The sequence below is a fragment of the Dipodomys merriami genome, unplaced genomic scaffold (assembly GCF_024711535.1).
Source record: "Dipodomys merriami isolate MVZ:Mamm:240054 unplaced genomic scaffold, mDipMer1.0.p SCAF_5, whole genome shotgun sequence".
Taxonomy (NCBI): domain Eukaryota; kingdom Metazoa; phylum Chordata; class Mammalia; order Rodentia; family Heteromyidae; genus Dipodomys; species Dipodomys merriami.
The window spans coordinates 13632522-13653843 of NW_027206068.1; the positions used below are offsets into that span (position 1 = coordinate 13632522).

General features: G+C 39.5%; 1 protein-coding gene across 2 annotated transcripts in view; it reads left to right on the forward strand.

The window, feature by feature from the left end:
• The window catches only part of Rapgef5 (Rap guanine nucleotide exchange factor 5), a 269039-nt gene that overhangs the window by 74296 nt on the left and 173421 nt on the right, over positions 1-21322 (forward strand). For both annotated transcript variants that reach the window (XM_069996107.1, XM_069996106.1), the window contains exons 2-5: positions 8303-8353; positions 11235-11341; positions 17887-18008; positions 20085-20253. In XM_069996107.1, the coding sequence (XP_069852208.1) occupies positions 8303-8353; positions 11235-11341; positions 17887-18008; positions 20085-20253 (449 nt within the window). The remainder of the gene's footprint in view (positions 1-8302; positions 8354-11234; positions 11342-17886; positions 18009-20084; positions 20254-21322) is intronic.

Here is a 21322-nt window from a genome sequence, read left to right on the forward strand (position 1 = left end):
ACTTTCCTGCCCAGGCTGGCTTTGAACAGTGATTCTAAGATCTCCCCTGCACTGTCTGCTGTGCAGTACCATGTGGTGGTACTTTTCTGTCTTTACTTGGTGTTGTATTCAGTAACTGGAATTATGCTGTGAGGAAGGAAACTATGTTTTTAATTAAGTTTTTTATTGTGAAAATACTGTACAAAGGGGTTGCAATTACATGAGAAAGGTAATGAGTACATTTCTTATCCAGCAAAAAGTATTTTATTATTGCTTTTCAAAATGTCTCAGATTTGGACAGTGGGAGCTCTTTCATATTTACTGCTGTGGGAAGATGCCTTCTTAGAGTCCACCCATGACTTAGTGAGTTTGTTAATCAAAGTAGAGAATTCTGTGATGAATGTAAGCATGCTAATTTTGCTATTTTCTCTAAACCTTTACTTCCTTGGTGTGTGTGTGTGTGTGTGTGTGTGTGTGTGTGTGTGTGTGTGTGTGTGTGTGTGTGTGTGTGTGTGTGTGTGTGTGTGTGTGTGTGTGTGTGTGTGTGTGTGTGTGTGTGTGTGGCCCTTGGGCCTGGGCACGGTCACTGGGATGTTTTGCTCACGTGTAGCATTCTACCACAGTTTCACTTCTAGCTTTTTGGTGTTTAAGGTAAGAGTCTCACACTTTCCTGTAAGAGTTGGCTTTGAACTGTGATTTTCAATTCTCAGCCTCCAGAATAGCTAGAATTACAGGCTTAGCAACCAGCACTTGCCTGATTCCTAAAATTTAAAGATCTTCTGGAACTGTATTAGTCAGGGAAGTCTACCCCAGTGGGCATAACTTGTTTTGTTTGTAAACACAACCAAAAACAAAGAGATTTCTTAAAAATGGAGTAAAAGTTCAAACTTTGATGAAGCCTTAGATTTGTTTCTGCTATGTGTATTTTCACAGAGGCTTTGGTTTCTTGCTGATTTATCTTCCTAGGCAGGTAACATTGTGAAATGTTCAAAATGTTCCCAGACCCACTTTCCTTTTCTACTTGAGTTTGAAGTAGGGAAACATGTTTATACTAGAATGGAGCCCTTTAACAATAGGAAGCCACGATTTAGTTTACTGCTGTGAATGTCATTAAGAGTTACTCCTTTCAGTGGTGTGGGCTCTACAGGCATGTGCAGACACAAAGAGACTTTGGCCTAAGGCTGTGTCTAGTATGGCTGGCACATACCATCTGACTAGTGCAGGATGGGATATATGAGGAACTATAGCTTTACTTCTTCACAGGCCATGTGGAGGCTCATCCTCAGATCTCAGAGCTGTGGGTAAATAACTTGTCCCCTTTCTTCAACGGAGTGTATGTGGAAGGTGATATTGGAAGAATGCTCCAGCCCTTTAGCTAAAGTGGGCCAGGAGAAGATTCTGATGCCATTCCCAGTCACAATTGTAACCAACTGGGTGCTTGGGGAAGGGAGAGAGTTCAAGTTGGCTCCCAAACAGGTTAATGTAGTTTATCTAAGGCAGGACCTTGGTGCCTACTTATTTGGTTTCTTTAGTTTCCTTTTTTAAACAAACAAACAAACAAACAAACAATTCCCACGTAGTTCTTTTTTACTTCCAGTCTTGAGAACCATTGGATCTCGTAGTTAGTATTTATGAGGTACCTTATTTTTAAGGTACTGTGAAAACCGAGGGCCTCACTGAGAAGTACCCAGAGTCCCTTATTTGACTTCTTAAGGCAGTTATATACTCTCCTCATTTTTTTGGTGGGTTTGTTTGTTTTTGGAAGAAAGAAAGACCCTGTGCTTGGGACTGTGTTTTTTGTTTGTTTGTTTTTGGCAATAGGGCTGTTTTCAACGATAAGTTAGTTTGATGCCTGTAATGATGTCTTGATGGTCCTTTATATTTAAGGGTATGCTGTGTAAATATCTGTGTCTGAATTCTTTTATCTAAAATCAGAGATTAATATATTTTATTTATTCAGTAAATGTGACATACAGGTAATATGTTAAAAGACATAATCATAACTAATGGAAGCTTTAATCAATTCAAAAATAACCCAAAACAATGCAAATATTGGATGGATCCCATTTTTTGATCCAATCTGCTATTCTTCTTTTGATTGGAGAATTGAGTCCATTAATGTTTAGGATTATTATATGTGTTATGTTTCCTGCCATGTTCTTGATTTCTTGTACTTTGTTTTTTTTTTTCCTCTTCCAGTGTTAATTAATCTTCTAGTGATTTTTATCTGGTCTGTTTCTTTGATTTTGATTGTTTTCTTTAGGTTGTATTCCTACCTTTAGAATTCATTGTAATGCTGGTTTAGTGATCATGAATTCCTATAATTTTTATTTGTCATGGAAGGTTTTGGTTTCATCATCTAATGCAAATGATAACTTCACTGGGTAGATCAGTCTGGGTTGGCAATTGTTGATCTTCAGTGCTGGGATTATACTATTCCAGGGTCTTCTTGCATTGAGGGTTTGTGTGGGGAAGTGTGCAATGATTCTGATATTCTTTCCATTGTAATGTAGCTCCTTCTTTAATTTTGCGGCATTTAAAATCAGTTTCTTGCTATTTGTGTCTAATGTTTTTACTACCATGTGTCTAGAAGTGTTTCTTCTTGGATCCAGTCTACCGGGTTCTATACGCTTCGGTTAAGCAGTAAGATTTTCTCTCTTAAGAGTGGGGAAGTTCTCAGCTATTATTTTACTGAATAGATTTTTAGTACCTTTACTATTAAATTTTTCCCCTCATCAATCTCAATTATGTGTAGATTTGATTTCTTAGCTGAGTCTCCCAATTCCTGCCAATTCCTAGCTCCTCTGTTTTATACTCAACTTCTGAAGTTCTCTTTTCCATTTCACTTATTCTCTTACCTATGGGTTCCACTGTGGTTTGCATTGTGGAAATTGAACCTTTATGGTTCTGAGATCAGTTCTCATAGTGTCCATGTCATCTTTTAATACGTTGTATAGCATGTCTATTTTTCTTTCTGATTCTTTCTGGTAGTCTTGGATTTTCTTTGTCATTTCTTTGTGCTCTTGAAGTGCATCCTACGGTTTGAACTTGGGGTCTGACATTTGCTTAGGCAAGTATTTTAACACCTGAGTTGTTTCAAATAGGGCTTCATGATTTCGTTCATGCTTGGCCTATACCTCTATGTAGTTGGGAATATAGGTGCAGACTACTTGGCCTTGTGTGTTTGTTGAGATGGAGTCTTAGTAACTTTTTGTCTGGTCTGGCCTCAAACTTTGAACCTCTTAATCTCTACTTCCTAGGTAGCTGGGATTATAGATATGAGCCACAATACTTGGTCTATCATATTACTCTTACATACGTTCTGTGTTAAAATATACATATATAGAGCAGCAACTAGATACAGGCTTGGTTTATAAACACAGTCAGGTTTCTTAAGTCTAGTCATCCAGGTGTAAGAGTTATCTTCTACACATGCTTACCTCATAGGTTTTTAAGGATTGAATATATGCTGCACACAGAATACTTAGCCTTTGCACACAGCAGAAGCTCAGTTACCCGTATGTAGTAACATGTGGCATGCTATAAATAGAGGGTAGTCTTAGACTCAGTCAACATTTTGTCTTGGTCCTGGCTCTCACTTTCCAGCTCTGGGCCATTAGTAAAATACTCCTTTTCTTATCCTCTTATCTGTTCAAATGAGACTGGGTGGGTGTAGTTAGTAAGATGGGAGGTGCTCAGAAAAAGGAGGTGCTCAGGAAGCCTTCTTGTCCCCTTCTTCTTTCTTAACACATCATAAGACAATGAAAAAAAATACAGTTATAAGAGCAGCACTGACATTGGTGTTGGCAATGCTGTGTTAAGAAAGCATTATTACAGTTGCTTTTGGATTGGATTGGATTGGATGTCACAGGCATATTGCCAGTATTCATTATGCTGAGCTTGTTGACTATGATTCTTAAGCCTACAAACTGGCTGAGATACTGGCCTTTTACTTTTGATCAAGGTTTGGTTGAGATTTAAGTTTATCAGAGGCATAAGAAGGACTTACAGACCTCAAGTCTGCTGGACAGCTTAACAGGTCATGTTTATTCTTTTATTTTCTAATTTCTTAACAAATGTGCCTGCCAGGTACAAAGCTTTGTAAGGATCTCAAGTTACATATTCTACTGTTCAGTATTCATAATTTGCTTGGTCATCCAGAATGAGAAAAAGGACAGTGGCTAGACATGACAGGAGGTTGAATCATGAGTTGAATTCTTACATTACCCATGAGTCTGGTGGTTCTCATGGGTTCAAGTTAGTGATAGTGCAATATATACTTCTGTCTCCAGTGAGGTGATTCAGTCTTTCTCCTTTCATTTCCCTTGCTCTTTAGTGAACTAAAGACTTTCGCTGGATCTAAGGATAGTATTAGGGCATCTTTTGTCCCTCATTTCTGCTTCATAATTTACTGAGATCTTTTTTTAACAACTCTGGGGTGAGTTCCATGTTTGGCTCATGGACTCTTTGACTAAATTTTAGTGGATGCCTGACTAAAATAAGTAACAGTTATCTTTTTGAGTTATGCCATCTTTGTGAATATTAAAGGACTGTAATTTTCTGATACATACTTAAAATATGTAGTTTCTCTTTAAAATATGGTGTTTCTTTTAGAGAAACACTTGTCATATTCATTAAAATGGAAAGAAGAAAAATTGAACCAAGATCTATTTTTATTCATGTTGTTAATATTTTATGAGTAGAATCAGTGTATCCAGCTTAAACAATCCTAGTCAGCTGAACATAAAGAAGAAAGGGATTAAACACCTCATGTCTCCATTGTATTTATGATATTTTATGGTGGGTGAAAGAAAGCCTTTTAAGAAGAGATGCTGGGAGTGTGTGTGAGGGGGCATACCTGTAATCCCAGCCCTCAGGAAGTCAAGGAAGAAGGATCTCAAGTTTGAGGTCAGTCTGAGCTACATATTGAGATCCTGTCTCAAACAAAACAAAACAAGATTCTTGGCAATGGTAGACCAGCCATCCAAGCTTACTATAGAGCAAATCAATAGAAACTCAGGATCAAGAAAGAGAATTTATAAGTTTAAAATGCTCTTTAGGCTTTAAGGTCTTTTGATAAGAGAATTCTACAAATTAGCGATGGTTTCTTGTTCTTGCGATGGTTTCTGGATCCTCCAAAACCCAGTAAGGAGCACAGTAGATGCTTCATAAATATGAAGTAAATGGAAGCAAATTGCCTTGGGGCTTGAGAGAAGCCCTACAATGCCAAGAGGATAAATAAAACTAGGGGTTCAAAGATGTAAAGATGGAATTAAAACAACAGAGTAATAGTATATGAGGGAAAGCCTATTAAAATGATAGAGGGGGTGGATTTTTTATAGTGTTCTTATGACACTCTTGCAGGTAAAAGCTGAAGAGCAGCCCTTGAGGGGGTTGGCTCCTAGAGTTCCTCTCATAGATGTATGAAATGCCATAGTTCTCTCCTATGTCTGTTAAACGAGAGATGTGGGCAGAACAGTCCTTCAGTTCTTTTTGCCTTATGTGTTTAGCCCTTGCTATTTTTGGTCAGTATTGAAAACTACCATAAAATAGTCTCTATAGAAGTACAGAGTTATGAAAGCTATGCTAACAGCTCAGTACTGAGATTTCCAAAGAGCTCTGTGGTTTTGCCCAGCTCAGCGCAGTCTAGCCAGCTGAGTTTGAGAATGGCTGTCCTAAGTGTTAATGAAACAAAGCTCACCTGGGAGCAGTTAAGAGAGGGCTTCACAGGAGTTTGTGACAACAAATCTAGGAATTGTGCTCTGTAAAAGTCAGGTCTTATTATGTTGCTCTGGTGGAGTCCCTGAGGGCCAGCAGCTTATCTAACACAGTTATCTATTCAGTACAGAAAAGTCCCTCCTTTACCTACTTGCCTTACCAGCCTTTAGAAAAAAAGCCATCCATGGGGGTGGGGGAGCGGCTGTGAAGCGGGATTGTGTGACTGTAACACTAGTGAGGAGATGGCCAGGTTTAGGGTGGCAGCTGAAAAAGGCAAGTGGTTTGTGTTCTTTTGTGAAAATACCCTGCCAGGTTCTGTAGAACTTGTTTCGAAACCCAAAAGCTTTCTCTTGAACTAGATCATGAGAAGAATTTGCTTTGTGAGCTGATTCAGGCTCACAGTTAGATGAGCAATAAAGATGGTCAGTTCTTTATTGATTTTTGCTTTATTGATTTTTAAAAAAATCCTCTCTGGTTAGGGGGAAAATAATTGACCATCATGATTCGTGTTCATGTTATAAATCTGGTATATATGTTTGCCTTAGGTAGTTCTGTATTTCAATATGTGACTGTATTACAAAAGCTTCAAGGACAGAAACCTGGGAAGGGCTGACTAGATCAGAATAGTGGCAATGAAAAATGACCTGTCTTTCTTATCAAATTTGCTTATTTTCTTTGAAGCAAGTACAATTCTTCTCCTCCTCCTCCTCTTCTTCCTCCTTCTCCCCCTCCTCCTCTTCTTCTCTTCCTCCTTTTCTCCTCCTCCTCTTCTCCTCCTTCTCCTTCTTCCTTCTTCTGTGCTGGTCTTGGGTCTTGAAATCAGGACCTGAGCTTTTGTGCTTGAGCCACAACTTTACTTCTGGCTTCTAGGTGGCTAATTTTTTAATTTTAATTTAATTTAATTTAATTTTTTGTTGGTGCTGGGGCTTAAACTCTGGGCTTGGGTGCTGTCCCTCAGCTCTTCAGCTCAAGGCGAGCGCTCTACTGCTTGAGCCACAGTTCCACTTCCTTTCTTTTTTTCTAGTTGTTTATTGGAGATAAGAATCTCATAGACTTTCCTGCCCAGGCTGGCTTTGAACCATGATCCTCAGATCTCAGCCTCCTGAATAGCTAGGATTACAGGCATGAGCCACTGGTGCCTGGTGGTGGTTAATTTTTGGCAGGGGAGAGGGGTAATGATTAATTAAGTTTCTGGACTTTCCTACCTTGCCTGGCTTTAAGCTATGATCCTCAGATCTCAGCTTCCTGAGTAGCTAGGGTTATAGAGATGAACCACCCACCAGTGCCTAGCAGTAACAAATTTTTAGCAGAGTAACAGTTGACGTTTCTGGATAAAGACTTGATAGGTTTAAGTTGAACCTGAAGATAAATAGTATAAGAGCTGGATGGAATGGGGAAGGGACAGAATGGAAATCTTCCTTTTGGGTTAAAGTTTGGTGAAAGATTCTAATGCCAGAAAGCAGTGGCTGCCAGGGTATGTTTTGTAAATTTAGCACATTATTTTAAGAAGTGGAGACAGCAGGCTAAAAACTTGGGCTTTCAAAAGACTTCAAGCCTGGTAACAAAGGTGGAAAGAGCTTTTAAACATAGGTTGGAAGTTCGGTAAATGTTAGTTTCTCTGTTGGTTTTCCTACACCGCAATGGGAAGCGATAATAGTTCTCCACTGTGCTTAAACAAATGTGGGTGATGGTGCTGCTTCCCAGATTGTTAGGTAGGAAAAATTAGCTCTTACAATTCAAACCATTCAGTAAAACTTTCTCAGTTGTATGGATATATAAATAGCTAAACAAATAATGAGAAGAAGTAAGGTATTTATGCAAGGTTTTGTGTTGAATGCTGGGCAAGGAAAGCAATGGAAGGGTCAACACTTCCTCTGTGGGGTGAACACCCAGAGAAACACCCCAACCAGGGCACCCAAGGGCTACCATGTGCCTGGTAGCAAAAACCAAGAGCTCAGAAGAGGAACAAACTGCTGTGGGAGGTTGAATCCAGTGGGATTCAGAGAAGCATCTGGTAGAGGGAGGATTTGACCATGGAGAGTGTTGTGACAGAGGCTGGGAGCTGAATGACAGCTGTGCTGACAAGAAGTTCCCTTTAATCAAGGTGGAGAGAGGATACCAGGAGCTGTGGCAGGCAGGCTGGTCAGCCAGGGCCTTGGGCTGACTTGCATAAGCTACATGGGGCCCACTCTTAAGTGGAAGGGTTTGCCTAATCGAAGTTCAAAGGAGAACTGGAATGGGGTGTGCCTGGTTCATCGCTCAGGGATCTACAGGATTCATTGTTCACTGTAATTGACATGACAAAGCATAAAAAATGGAATCCCAATCCTGTTGATAATAAAGTGACCTGCACCAAAACCATGTTCTTGCTGTCCTTCTGTTGGGTGCACTCTCTGGGTGGGTGCTGGTGAAGTCAAGTGTTATGTTCTCTGGTATGAACGTTGGCCATCTCTTTACATTGAGACTAAGAAGACAAATCCATATGACCCAAGACTTCAGATCTAAGCTCTTCTTCCAGTATGGACATATCCTGGCTGACCACAGTTATATTCATATTTGTTTTCTGTTTAATTCTAATTTGTTTCTTTTTTTTCTTTTTAAATAGACTCTATCGAGGAGAATTTCCAATCCATACCTTGAACATACTCCTTCTCAGGTAGGACATCTTGATTCTGTCTCAGAATTTTCTATGGCAGTGGTGCAGAATTCTCTTGTTTTAGTTGTTCTCACTGTCCCTGACCTCACCAAGTTTTTCTGGGATGCTGCAAGGTCTCCCTCACCAGGGGTAGCCAGAGTGTTTGAGATGCCTTAATAGTGTCATGATTTAAGATATTCATGAAATAGGAACTGTATACTGCCCCACTTTCCACGTGCTTTACATGCGTGCATTAGTAGTGTGGTAGAGTGAATGTATAATAAAGTTTTTTCTACATTGATATAAATACCATTTTTTAACAAATAGTGGGTCATATACAGTAAAAGCTTTACATAAGAGAAAATATATATTCAGAGTTATCTATAAGTGGACTATCCATGTACTCATTGATAGAAAAAGATTAAAGACTTAATGGAAGTTGGGCATTGTTTACTCATGCCTATAATCCTAGCTACTTAGGAGACTAAGATCTGAGGATTGTGGTTCAAAGCTATCCCAGCAGACAAATCTGAGAGACTCATATCTCCAATTAATGAGCAAAAAGTGGGAGGTGGAGCTGTAGCTCAAGTGGTAGAGTACCAGCCTTCAGTGAAAAAGCCAAGCAAGAGTGCAAAGCCTTGAGTTCAAGACCCAGTGTAGAAACAACAAAAAATGCAGTAAACAGGAGACTGAGCTTTCTGAGGCAAGGCCCTTTCCTGCTTTGTGTACTAGTATTTAGAACAGACTTCACACCTGACAGATGCTTATTAAATGTTTCTTGATTTCCAGAGTGAACAAATTCTGTACAATGTCAGGACTAGTGTGTTTGCTAACGCATACCTCTTCTTTGATAACTTTCTATCATCTGGCTTATTCAGGTTTTGATTTTAACACATAAAATGCATCATTTCCTGCCCTTTTCACTTGCTCCTCAGGTCATAGTTACGTGATGATATTCACACAATTATAGAAGTATAGGATGGGGTTGACATGCTCCTGTCAAGTCAAAGCTAATATATTAACAATCTGTTTGCTATAACAGAAGATCCAAAATATCCTGTAAGTGTAAAAAGAGTTCATCTAGAGGGCTAGTGTATGAGTGACTCATTGGTAGAGTACTTGCTTAACATTCACGAGGTACTGGTTTGGATCCAGGATCACAAAAAAAAAAAAAAAAAAAAAAAAAGGCTGGGCACTGGTAGCTCATGCCTATAACACTAGCTAATCAGGAGGCTGAGATCTAAGGATCATAGTTCAGCCCAGGCAGACAAATTTGAGAGACTCCTATCTCCAATTAATCATCAAAAAGCCAGAACTAGAAGTATGGCTGAAATGGCAGAGTACCATCCTTGAGCAAAAAAACAAAGGGTGAATGCAAGACCCTGATTTCAAGCCCCAGTGCTGCTAAGAGTGTGTGTGCATATGCGCACACACACGCTTGCACATACACACAGATACACACACACACACACACACACACACACACACACACACACACAAATATAAATAAAAAGCTGGGCGCCGGTGGCTCATGCCTGTAATCCTCGCTACTCAAGAGGCTGAGCTCTGAGGATCGCAGTTCAAAGCCAGCTCGGACAGGAAAGTTCGTGAGACTCTTATCTCCAATAAACCACCAAAAAACTAGAAGTGGCGCTGTGGTTCTAGCAGTAAAGTGCTCTTGCCTTGAGCTGAAGAGCTGAGGGACAGTGCCCAAGCCCAGAGTTCAAACCCCATGACCAACCAAAAAAAAAATACATATAAGTTTTTGCCAAGAAATACGTAAAAAGATGTCAGCAGGCAACCTTCATGCATAATGATTTCACAAGTAACTTTTAGTTACAAGTGTATTTCAGTCACTCTTTTGCCTGGGAACTGACTTTATGCTGTGGAGGATGGCATAGACAGAGAGAGGAAGGAGTTTATGAAGTAATTCATAAAGTAGGACCCAGACTTCTCTAGAGCTGAGCACCACCCTCCTTCCTCCAGAAGAGTCAGAAACTTGTGGAGGAATCAGAAGATTAAAAAAGAAGAGGAGAAGTGAAATTTTTTATCTGGTAGATGGGATCGTGAAGGTGTGCAGATGAAACCAGGACAGTGAGAACTGACTGTGAGCTCAGCAGCTAGATGAAGCTTCAAAGCAAGCAATGTCACAGTATGTCATAGGTCAAGATGCTCACTAATAGGGAAAAATACTTTCCCGTCTTCTAAGATCTTTATGTGAATGCATCATCAACATGGCAGCTTTGCTGTGTAAGTGTTCTTTGATTTGCTGCAGTGAAGGAAGCACTATTTTAAAAAATAGTAGATTTTTTATGCCAAAAACTTTGTGTTTTAAAAGGAGATTATCTGTAATTATAGTTAAGTAAAGCACTTGAGCATTTGGAAAATAGTTATTATAGCTTAATAGCATAAGTGGACCAAAAGCTAAAATAAAATAAGGTAATTATAGGTCTGGAGCTACATAGACTAAAATGTGTCTCAGGCTTAGAGATTTGGTCAGGATTAATAGATATATATATATAATATATATTAGTACTCTCTCTCTCTCTCTCTCTCTCTTTCACTCTATCTATCTTGAAGCAGGTCTTGCTACCCCCTTCATCTGGGATGGCCTGGAACCTATGATTCTCCTGCCTCCATCTTCTTAGTAGCTGGAGTTATAGGAATGTGCCATCTCACCTGGCTGGTCTCTGCCACAAATTTTTGATGTTAAAGAATATCTGGTTGCAGGGAATGGCTACTCACTGTTAATCATGAAGTACACACACACACACACACACACACACACAACACACACACACACACACACACACACACACACACCATGATATGATATTGAGAGCTCAAAAGTTGTCACATTATTACTCTCCATTTACAGTGAATGTTTACCTTTTCCATTTAGATTTATGGGGAGAACTCATCATGCGCAGGAAGAGCATTGAGGAATATTATTATCGTTCAGGCAGCTGACCTGGTAAAGGACAGAGTGAACCTCAAGGGATTTTACAGGTAACACACTTCCAATACCTTGTCAAAACTTTTCCTTGAATTAAAAAAAAACAAAAGGCAAATCAACCAACAGCCTTTGTTAAAACTGTGGCCTTGAGTAGAGACAGTCGGGCAGGCAATCTTGGTTTCCACAGGAGGCAGAGCTCTGTTGGTATTTCTGGTGGCCACTGTTATGTTAAACTTAGTTGCATGTTTGCTTTTGCTGCTTCTGATGAGAAGTGATATTTAGTAATATTTTCATGGATGTGTGTAACACTGGAGACTCAAGAAATAGAGGTCTCGGGGCTGGGAAGTTGGCTCAGTGGTAGAGCGCTTGCCTTGCATGCCTGAGGCACTGGGTTCGATTCCTCAGCACCACATAAGCAAAAAGAAAAAAGCCGGAAGTGGCGCTGTGGCTCAAGTGGTAGAGCACTAGCCTTGAGCTGAAGAGCTGAGGGACAGTGCTCAGGCCCAGAGTTCAGGCCCCACAACCGGACCAAAAAAAAAAAAAATAAAAAAAAAAAAAAAAAAAAAAAAAAAAAAAGAAATAGAGGTCTCTTCTTTAGAAACTTGGTCAAGCTTTTTTTGTTTTTTGTTTGTTTGTTTGTTTGTTTTTTGTTGGTCCTAGGGCTTGAACTCTGGGCCTGGGCTCTGTCCCTGAGCTCTTCAGCTCAAGGCTAGTGCTCTACCACTTGAGCCACAGTACCACTTCTGGTTTTCTGGTGGCTAATTGGAGATAAGAGTCTCACGGACTTTCTTGCCCTGATGACTTTGAAACACTATCCTCAGAGCTCAGCCTCCTGAGTAGCTGGGCTCATGCCAAGCTTGTCAAGCTTTGTCAGTACCTTGACCCTCTATATGAGAACAAGCCTCTGGCTTGACTGCAGTATGGAGTGGGGAAAGGCAGCTCAGTGTGGGATGTTGCTTGTTTTACTGGGCTAGTGAATAAGGGCAGAGATACATAAGAAGGAGAATAAGTGAGTAGAACTCTGTGGAGCAATGATACACGCCTATAAACTCAGCTACTTAGAGGCAGAAACTGAGAGGACTGCTGTTCAGTGCTAGCCTGGACAAAAAGCAGATGAGTGAGACCTCATCTCAGACAGTCTGAACATAGTGGAACATGTTGCAGTCCTAGCTAGTGGTAGGCATAGGTTGAAAGATTGTAGTCCAAGTCAAAAATGTGAGACCCTAGCTAATTAAAAAGGCTTGAGAGTGTGGCTTAAATGGTAGTGGGGTACTAATACTCCAGCATAGCCAGTTAACACAAAGGAGTAAGTGAGTAAGTTCATGATCAGTTTAAAAGACCAACTGGGCCTCCAGATCAGTGATTTTTGCCTTTCCTTTCCCTTTTCTTTTTGTGGGGGTGGCAGTGCTGAATTCTGAATACAGTCTTTTGTACATGTAACCTCTACCACTTGAGCTAAGCCTTCAGCCCCCCTTTTGTTTATTTGTCTGTCTGCTGTTTGTCTCTTTGTCTATCTGTTATCTATCTATCTATTTTGAAGCAGATCTTGCTGCCACCTTCATCTGGGATGGCCCGGAACCTATGATTCTCCTGCCTCCACCTTCCTAGTAGCTGCAATTATTCCTACAATGTGTCAGCTCATCTGGCTGGTCACTACCCATTTTTGATATTAAAGAATACCTAGTTATGGGAAATAGCTACTCATTGTTAAGCATGAAGGAATTTTCTGGTGCATAAAAACCCTCTGTATCTTGATAAAGATAATGATAACATATGTGTGTAATTCATATAAATGCATTAATGTGTATAGTTAAGATTTGTATATTTTATTGCACAAGTAAAAATATTACTACAGAAAATATAAATTATGCCTCAGTATAAAGGGAATCATCTATCTCCAAAAGTAAGGGAATTATTCCCTGAATCCAAGCACAATAGGTTTTTTCCAGTCAATGGCTAATGGAAAACCAGAAACATTATGATGAATTTTTCATAAAGCAAAATTTATGTAACTTAAACATTAACCTGAGAACATTTTCAACTGTTGGGTATTGTTTATTCTAAGTACTATTCCAGTGTCATTTCTTTAAGTAAGAAGAGTGATAAAAATGGTAGCTCAGCCAAGCACCAATGGCTCACACCTGTAATCCTACTCAGGAGGCTGAGATCTGAGGAGCGTGGTTCAAAGCCAGCCCGAGCAGGAAAGTCTGAGACTCTTATCTCTAATAAACCACTAGAAAACTAGAAGTGGCTCTGTGGCTCTAGTGGTAGAGTACTAGCCTTGAACTCAAGAGCTGAGGGACAGCGCCCAGGCCCAGAGTTCAAGCCCCTCAAGCTTGTTTTCTTTTCATTGTATCTAAGTAATTTTCTTTTCATATCATTCAATATAACCTAATACTTATAACTTAATATAACTTAAATAAAAGGTGGTAATTTACCAACTTACTCTTTGCTTTTTCTTTTTTCCTTTTTTTGGTAATACTGAGAATAAATTTAGCGTACTAGGCAAGTCCTTTATCACTTGAGCACATTCTTAGTCCTTTTGCTTTTTAATTTGTTTTAGGGTCTCATGGTTTTGCCTGGCTGGCCTAAGATGGCAATCCTTTCATCTCTGCCTCCTGCATAGCTGAGATTACAGGCATGAGCCAGCAGGCTCTTATATTACCGAATGAAACTATGTGCTCCAAACTTAAGCAACCACGCTTAAACAAACACATGCATTTAAGCAAATACACAGTGTGAAGAGAAACCATACAATAAACGAACACTTGAAAGTCCTATATTTAATCACATAAGAACTTATGTACCTTTAAAAAAAAGACTCTGTTTATATACTAGATACATCTACTCTGTTTACAAACTGTGTTTTTGTGTATTTGGATTCAGGAACCAACTCCAATGCCCATCCTTTTCCTCTCATTAGAGTTGAGTAACATACCACCTTGGAACCAGCACCAGGCCAAGCCAACAGGACAGGGAGCAAGAGGCTGTGGTGGATATACTTGGACTTCATAGAACACCTCTTTCTCTTTTCCTTTATTTTTATTTTTTCTTTCTTAAAATAGATAATAAATCCAGGTGCTGGTGGCTCACTCCTGTCATCCTAGCTACTGAGATCTGAGGATTGTTATTTGAAGCAAGCCTGGGCAGGAAAGCCCATGAGACAGATCTCTAGTTAGCCACCAAAAAGCTGAAAGTGGAGTTATAGCTCAAGTGGTAGAGTGCTAGCCTTGAACATAAAAGCTCAGAGCCAGTATCCAGGCCCTGAGTTCAAGCTCCAGAATGGGCACACACACACATACTCACACATACATATACCATGATATCAATTTTATATGCATGTGACTTTCAGAATCCCAGATTGTATGTATAACTCTGAGCAAGCTCAGAGTTTACACACAAAGGTGTTGGGGCTATCATGTTCTCAGCTCTTTTTGTTGTGATCTCTATGGATATAGGCGGAAAGGACCTTGGAGATAGATGCATATCCAATGCAGTTCATGCAACAGAACCATCCACCCAATTTGGAGTATGTTGAAGACGTAGTGGGAGCAGGGCTGGGTGAAGCATGTGCTTTGCTCTGATGGGGCAGAGTGGGTTTCTTTTGTGATCTAAGGACTGATGACCTTTCTGGGTTTGAAGATGAAGTGCTAATATGACTGCTTAGGGGGATCATTTTATTTGTCTAGAAGTAAATTGAGGTAAAATGTCTCATGTACTACCTGAGAATTACCTTTGAATATGCTGAGGTACCTTCTGTTTACTTTGTACTACAGAGAGTCATGCTAATTTCTGAGATTTCATTTCCTTTGCACAAATAAATCACTGAATGCCACCACCCCATTTATGTTTGAAGTTGCCACGAGTTAATTGCTAAAAGAGTAATGTGAGACAGGAGGAGGCCAAGAAAGGCCAGATAGTCTCTATTCCAGAGATTGGTGAAGTTGATGTTTTGCCAGAGCAATGGCATGGGTTTTGTGGCTTGTCACTTCCATAGGTTAGTGTTCCTACCTGGTATCTCAAGTATAGTTAGATCCACTTGTCCTCAGAACAGCTCTAGATGGAGTGCAGGACTGAAAATAGCCTGCGCATATGAACTGCCATCAGCTTTTAGATTGTTCTTCCAACCATTTACTTCCCTGCGGCTCTTGTCCTGCAGATTTAGATATTTTTACTAGATTGGGCACTGATAGTAATACGCAGAGGCAGCTCACCTTCACATAGCTGTTTGTGGGATATGAATGGCTGTGTTTCTCACTGTCTCTAACATTTTCTCTGGTAGGAAAAATTTCAAAGTGTCCTTGATATAGTTAGGGGATGGTGTACAATTGAAATAGCAGCATCTCTGAGTGTGGGGCTCTTATTCATGAGGGTTGTCATGGCAATACTGTGTGTTAAGCATATTGGCTCAGCGCCCTGCACCCAAAACAGGGTGAGCCTCTCCCAATAAGAATGGAAAGCTGGGGGTTAGGGACTCTGGTGGTCACCAACATTGCCTGAGAGCCAGTGAGGTGTAAGGTCCTTGGGTCCCATGCAGCATGCAGTTTTGTTGAATCAGAATCAACACGTTGGCCAGACCCTCCCACTCCAGGAGACTCCAGCAGTTTTAAGAAGGCTTACTCCAGGAAGCTTCATCCTTGTCATCTGTTATTTCTACCTAGCTACCGTTTGCGGTTACTTTAGCCAGTGTTTCATTGTGTGTTTCGTGTTCCTGCTGATCTCAGGTGCTCAGAGCAAGCTGAGCCATACTGTTTTCTGCCTAGAAACGATGATACAGTATATAATCCATTCATAGAATAAAAGCTCTTAGAACCCAAGATGCTGCCTTAATTGAGGGAGGCACTGAGGATTTAACTGATTAATACTTTGAACCTTTAACATGAAAGGTGTCCTACTGAATTAGAAGTTAATATTGACTATTTGGTGAAATGGCCTGTTTATTGTCATAGGTTGTCTCATTCTGCTTAAAAAAATCAATATATTTGACTGTTAATCTTTCTGTTATTCTAACACTTACCTGCAACTGAACATGTCTGGAATTGGCTTACTTTAATTGCCTTGGAATTTCTTTGAAATTGTGTTGCTTTACCAAAAAAAATTCATGGAAAGCATATCTATGTATTTCTATAGAATATTTGACCAGCTTTTTCACCAGCAGTGTTCATTCCCTTATTTTCTTCACCCTACAAAATGTAGCAGCTCATGGCAGACTTCTTATTGCTGATTACAGTGTGATTCCAAGGTATTTATTTCTGTAACAATCACAAGAGATAGCAAAATGATTATCTGTGTTAGACAACAGTGACATCTCTGAGCTCTTAAATATTGATTATAGAAGCTGGGAGCTGTTGGCACATGCCTATAATCCTAGATATTCAAGAGGCTGAGGTCAGAGGGTCACAGTTTGAAGCCAGCCTGGGATGGAAAGTTTCTAAGACTCTTATCTCCAGTTAAGCACCAGAAAACTGGAAGTGGAGCTGTGGCTCATGAGGTAGAATGCTAGCCTTGAGCAAACTCAGTGATAGTGCCTAGGCACTGAGTTCAAGCCCTATCACCCATAAAAAAAAAAAGATTATAGAATAAAGATCCCTGTTCCATGATGCATCATTCTCTCTCTCTCTCTCTCTCTCTCTCTCTCTCTCTCTCTCTCTCTCTCTCTCTCTCTCTCTCTCTCTCTCTCTGCGTGTCTCTGTCTGTCTGTCTGTCTGTCTGTCTGTCTGTCTGTCTGTCTCATAAGAAGGATGAATCCCATGACATTTCTGAGAATATAAAAAGCCTATTTCAAGGCTGGGGATATAGCTCAGTGGTGGAGCTATTGTCTAGCCTAGGCAAGGCCCTGGGTTTGATTCTAGCACTGTGAAAAAATAAAAAGTGTATCTCAGAATTTTTTTTCTCATAAAGCTTATAAGCTAGAAAATGGGGCATAAAATAGGGCTTGTAATTCTCACTCTGTGGCATTTTTAGACTTAGTATGTTTCAAAACTAATTAGAGATTTTTCTTTTCTATGTGCTGTTAGTGGAATCCAAAACACATCTGATTTATGATCTAGGCTGCTTGACCGGATTGCTTAGATTATATTTAAAAAGATTAACAACCAAATTTATCATTTTTGAAACCAGTTTTAATCTTAGAAAAGAAGCAAACAAAGCTACATTCCCACTGGCTATGGTCTCACATTAGTCTAATCTTCGCAGAATCATTTTATTTTCAAAGAAACTAGATAAAAATGTATACACATTTAGAAATTTTATCACTGCTACCTTGACTTACCATTCTGCTTATATAAGGGTTGGTAAATTTATTTTCTCATTCGGATGAACATTCTGAGAAATCACCATGTGCTGTCGACTATTCTAATTGTTGGGAGTTAATAGTGAGGTAAAGTCCCTGTTCTCAGGAAAATTCTTTACTGGTGCTGCAAGCATTTGGAAAGATGTGTGTGATTACCATGTGTTTCAAAAGTATAAGAGAATTTGACTTTTAACCTTAAGAAAGTGATACTTTTGTCATACATTTTTATAAGAGCAAGAACACAAAATGAGTGTGGGAAGAATTTTGGGGGCAAGAACATCTCTGAATGGTCTTCCTGTCATCTAGGAGAAGTTGTGTGGGGTCGGAACTCGTGGACTGGCTTCTGGAACACTGTCCTTTTGTCCAGTGCAGATCTATGGCCATTGGTGTGTGGCAGCTCCTGCTGGACATGGGAATTATGTCATCAGGTTAGTATTACATTTTTTCCCCCACCAGACCAGGACTCAAACTCAGTATCTGACATGTTGGCTCATTGGCTAGTGCTCTACCACCTAAGCCACACCTCCAATCCCCAGTGTTACATATTTTGAAGGCATCTCATTTTTTTGAAGTTATTATACCAAAGTATACTTGATTTTCTAGAGGGCATTACAATCTGGATGGAGATTACTTTTGAAGGCAAATGTTCATATTCTTTATTTTGTAAGAGAGGTCATCTGTTGATTCATTTGTTTCTTCTACACTTTCAGTAAAATACTTAAGTACTTGTTGGTTTATGAATTATACCTGTGAAATTGTCCCCCCAGTCTTCTCTACTAAACTTGCTGGGCACAAACTTTTAAAAATCAGTGATATCTTTAGCTGCTCTAATTGTGTGATTTTTTTTCCTTGCTGTACTTAGAGCAATCATCAGAAGCTTGATTTTTCAAGTGAGATGTGTATACATTTTAATTGACTAAGTAATCATGAACACTTGGAGACATGACTTATGAAGATTAGCTGTTTAAACAAGAGCAGAAAATGGATGTTAACTAGTAACTAAAATAAATAGGGATACCTCTTTTCTTAACTGAGCCCAGGGACTTGAAGGGATAAAAAGCTGGAGTAATGTGGATTCTTTATTTAGCTCAATCTAGAAAATGCTGGGTGGTCACTGAAAAAACTCCTTTTTTTTCTTTTTTCTATAGGTGATAAATATTGAGAGCATACCCCTAGTCCATTTGAACATTACAGATGGGGATATGTTGCAATCTTCTTAGACAGTCAATAATACCTAGCACCTAATACTCTTAACAAGAAAAATCAGTTAACTACCTTCGACGGATGGAGGTATTATTAGCTTACTTGCTAGACTCAGAGTTCTAGTTAGCAAAACATTTTGTGTTAATGTTTTTATGAAAAGGTCTCCAACTTTTCATTCCTTTTAAACAATACTACCCTTTGGCAGTATTGACATTTTGAGTTGGATAATTCTTTGTGGTAGGGACTTTTCTGTACATTCCAAGATTTTTAGTTAGCTTCCTTTTCTTTTACCTTCTAGATGGCAGGAGTACTCTTATGCCTCTTAAAACAGCCCAAAATGTCTCTAGACATCACTAAGTGTCCCCTGAGGGAAGCATTATCGCTACCAGTTCCTGTTCACTAATTTGTGAGATAAAACATATCATGTATTTGTGTTACTAAAGAAATTAACTATTTAAAAAAAATTTTTTTTTTTGTTGTGGAGCCTGAACTCTGGGCCTGGGCGCTGTCCCTCAACTCTTCAGCTCAAGGCTATCACTCTACCAATTGAGCCACAGCGCCACTTCTGTCTTTTTCTGCCTATGTGGTGCTGAAGAATAGAACCCAGGGCCTCATGCATGTGAGGCACGTACTCTACCACTGAGCCACCTTCCCAGCCCTGAAATTAACTATTTTTAGTTTGTTTCAAGACTTAAAAAATTAACTATAAATGAAATGCCTCATGCCTGAAATCCCAGCTTCTCAGGAATCAGAGATAAAGGAGGATTGTGGTTCTATGCCAGCCAGGCAAAGTATTAGTGAGACCCCATCTCAACCAATATGCAGACATGGTGTTTCATGCCTACACAACTATGCCTATAATCCCAGCTCTGAGCAAAAATGGAAGACCCTGTCTGAAAAGTAACTTAGAGCCAAAAGGGTTGGAGGGATGGCTCAAGTGGTAGATGACTTGCCTAGCAAGGGCAAGGCCCCGAGTTCAAACCTCAATACTGCCCACCCTCCCACAAAAATTACCACTCTATTAAACTGATACTAATTTCATCAGCACTTGTTTCTGAAGCAGAAAAATTACAAAGTATGTGTGAATATTCTGGGCAGAGCTACAGAAAAATAAAAATAGACTAGCTAGTAAATCCTTTTTAATTCAATGAAATTTCAAATATGAATGAACTTAGAATATGTAGCTATAGTCTCACCTCTGGCTTTTGCCAAATTGGGCTTTCAATTTATTTCGTGATTTATAAGTCTAAAGAATAAGCATTTTTGTTTTGTTTTGTTTTGTTTGTGTCTGTTTCAAACAGTGGACCAGCATCTGTACTTTCAAGATACTTATGTTTTCTATCAGTTTTCATCTGATGAATGCAGCTACTTGTACTGTGAATTTGAAAGGGAAGAAGAATGGCAAAATGGTGTCAAGCTGTTGCTGCAACTTGTGCCTCTAATTCCAGCAAGAGCAGGCGTCTGTGAGCTGTAAGTAGATGCTATCCCATGCTGCTGTTAGTCTTACTCAGAGAGCATTTGCTGAGTCCAGCAACTGGGCCTGCTCTGTAAGATTGCTATCTAGTTTAAGAGACAATTGAACTGATTCAGGTGCTGGTGGCTCACATGTATAATCCTATTTATTCAAGAACCTGAGACCTGAGGAATGGGTTTCAAAGCCAGCCTGGTCAAGCTTTGAAACATCTCCATTTAAGCACTAAAAAGCTAGAAGTAAACCTATGGCTCAAGTAGTAGAGCACCAGCCTTGAGCAAAAAAGCTAAAGGACAGTACCCAGGCCCCAAGATCAAGCCCCAGGACTAGCACATACTAAAAGGAGAAAATTGTACTGTCCTTGTTTTTTAGAAGTTAAGTTCAGAAGGTAAAATAAATTACTCCAAAGTAACTGAACCTGATATTCAAAGTAACTGATCCAGACGTCCAGATCCCACCAGCTGTACCATACTGCTTCTAATTCACCATCTCTAGATGAGTACATGATCTAAATCAGAAGTAAATGTGTGGGCATAAGATATAATGAAATAATAACTCACATCTTACCCACTATCCAAGTCGTGACTTTGTTAAGAAGGAGACGAACAAATCTTTATGAAAATAATCTAGGAATGGCATTTGGCACAAGAAAACATGTGAATCATTATATGAAAATAGTGAATCACTGTATGTTTAAAATTAATTAAAATTCATTAAATGAGGTTCAGGAACAGGACTTGAGTCATGATAATGAAGATTCGGACATGCTTTTATTTATCCTTGGTAATATTACCAAGTTTATTTCAGGAATATGAATTGCAATTAAAATGTCAATTGAAAATGTCTATATATGTGTAACACTCAGGTTTCAAAATCGTGTTTTGTGTTCTTCATTCTTTCAATTTTGTGATAGGGGCAAAGTGGAATTGTTTTCATTTATTCAGTAAGAAAGTAGGCTTTAGCTGGGCACTGGTGGCTCATGCCTGTAATCCTAGCTACTCAGTAGGCTGAAATCTGAGGATCACAGTTCAAAGCCAGCCCTGGCAAGAAAGTCCATGAGACTTTTTT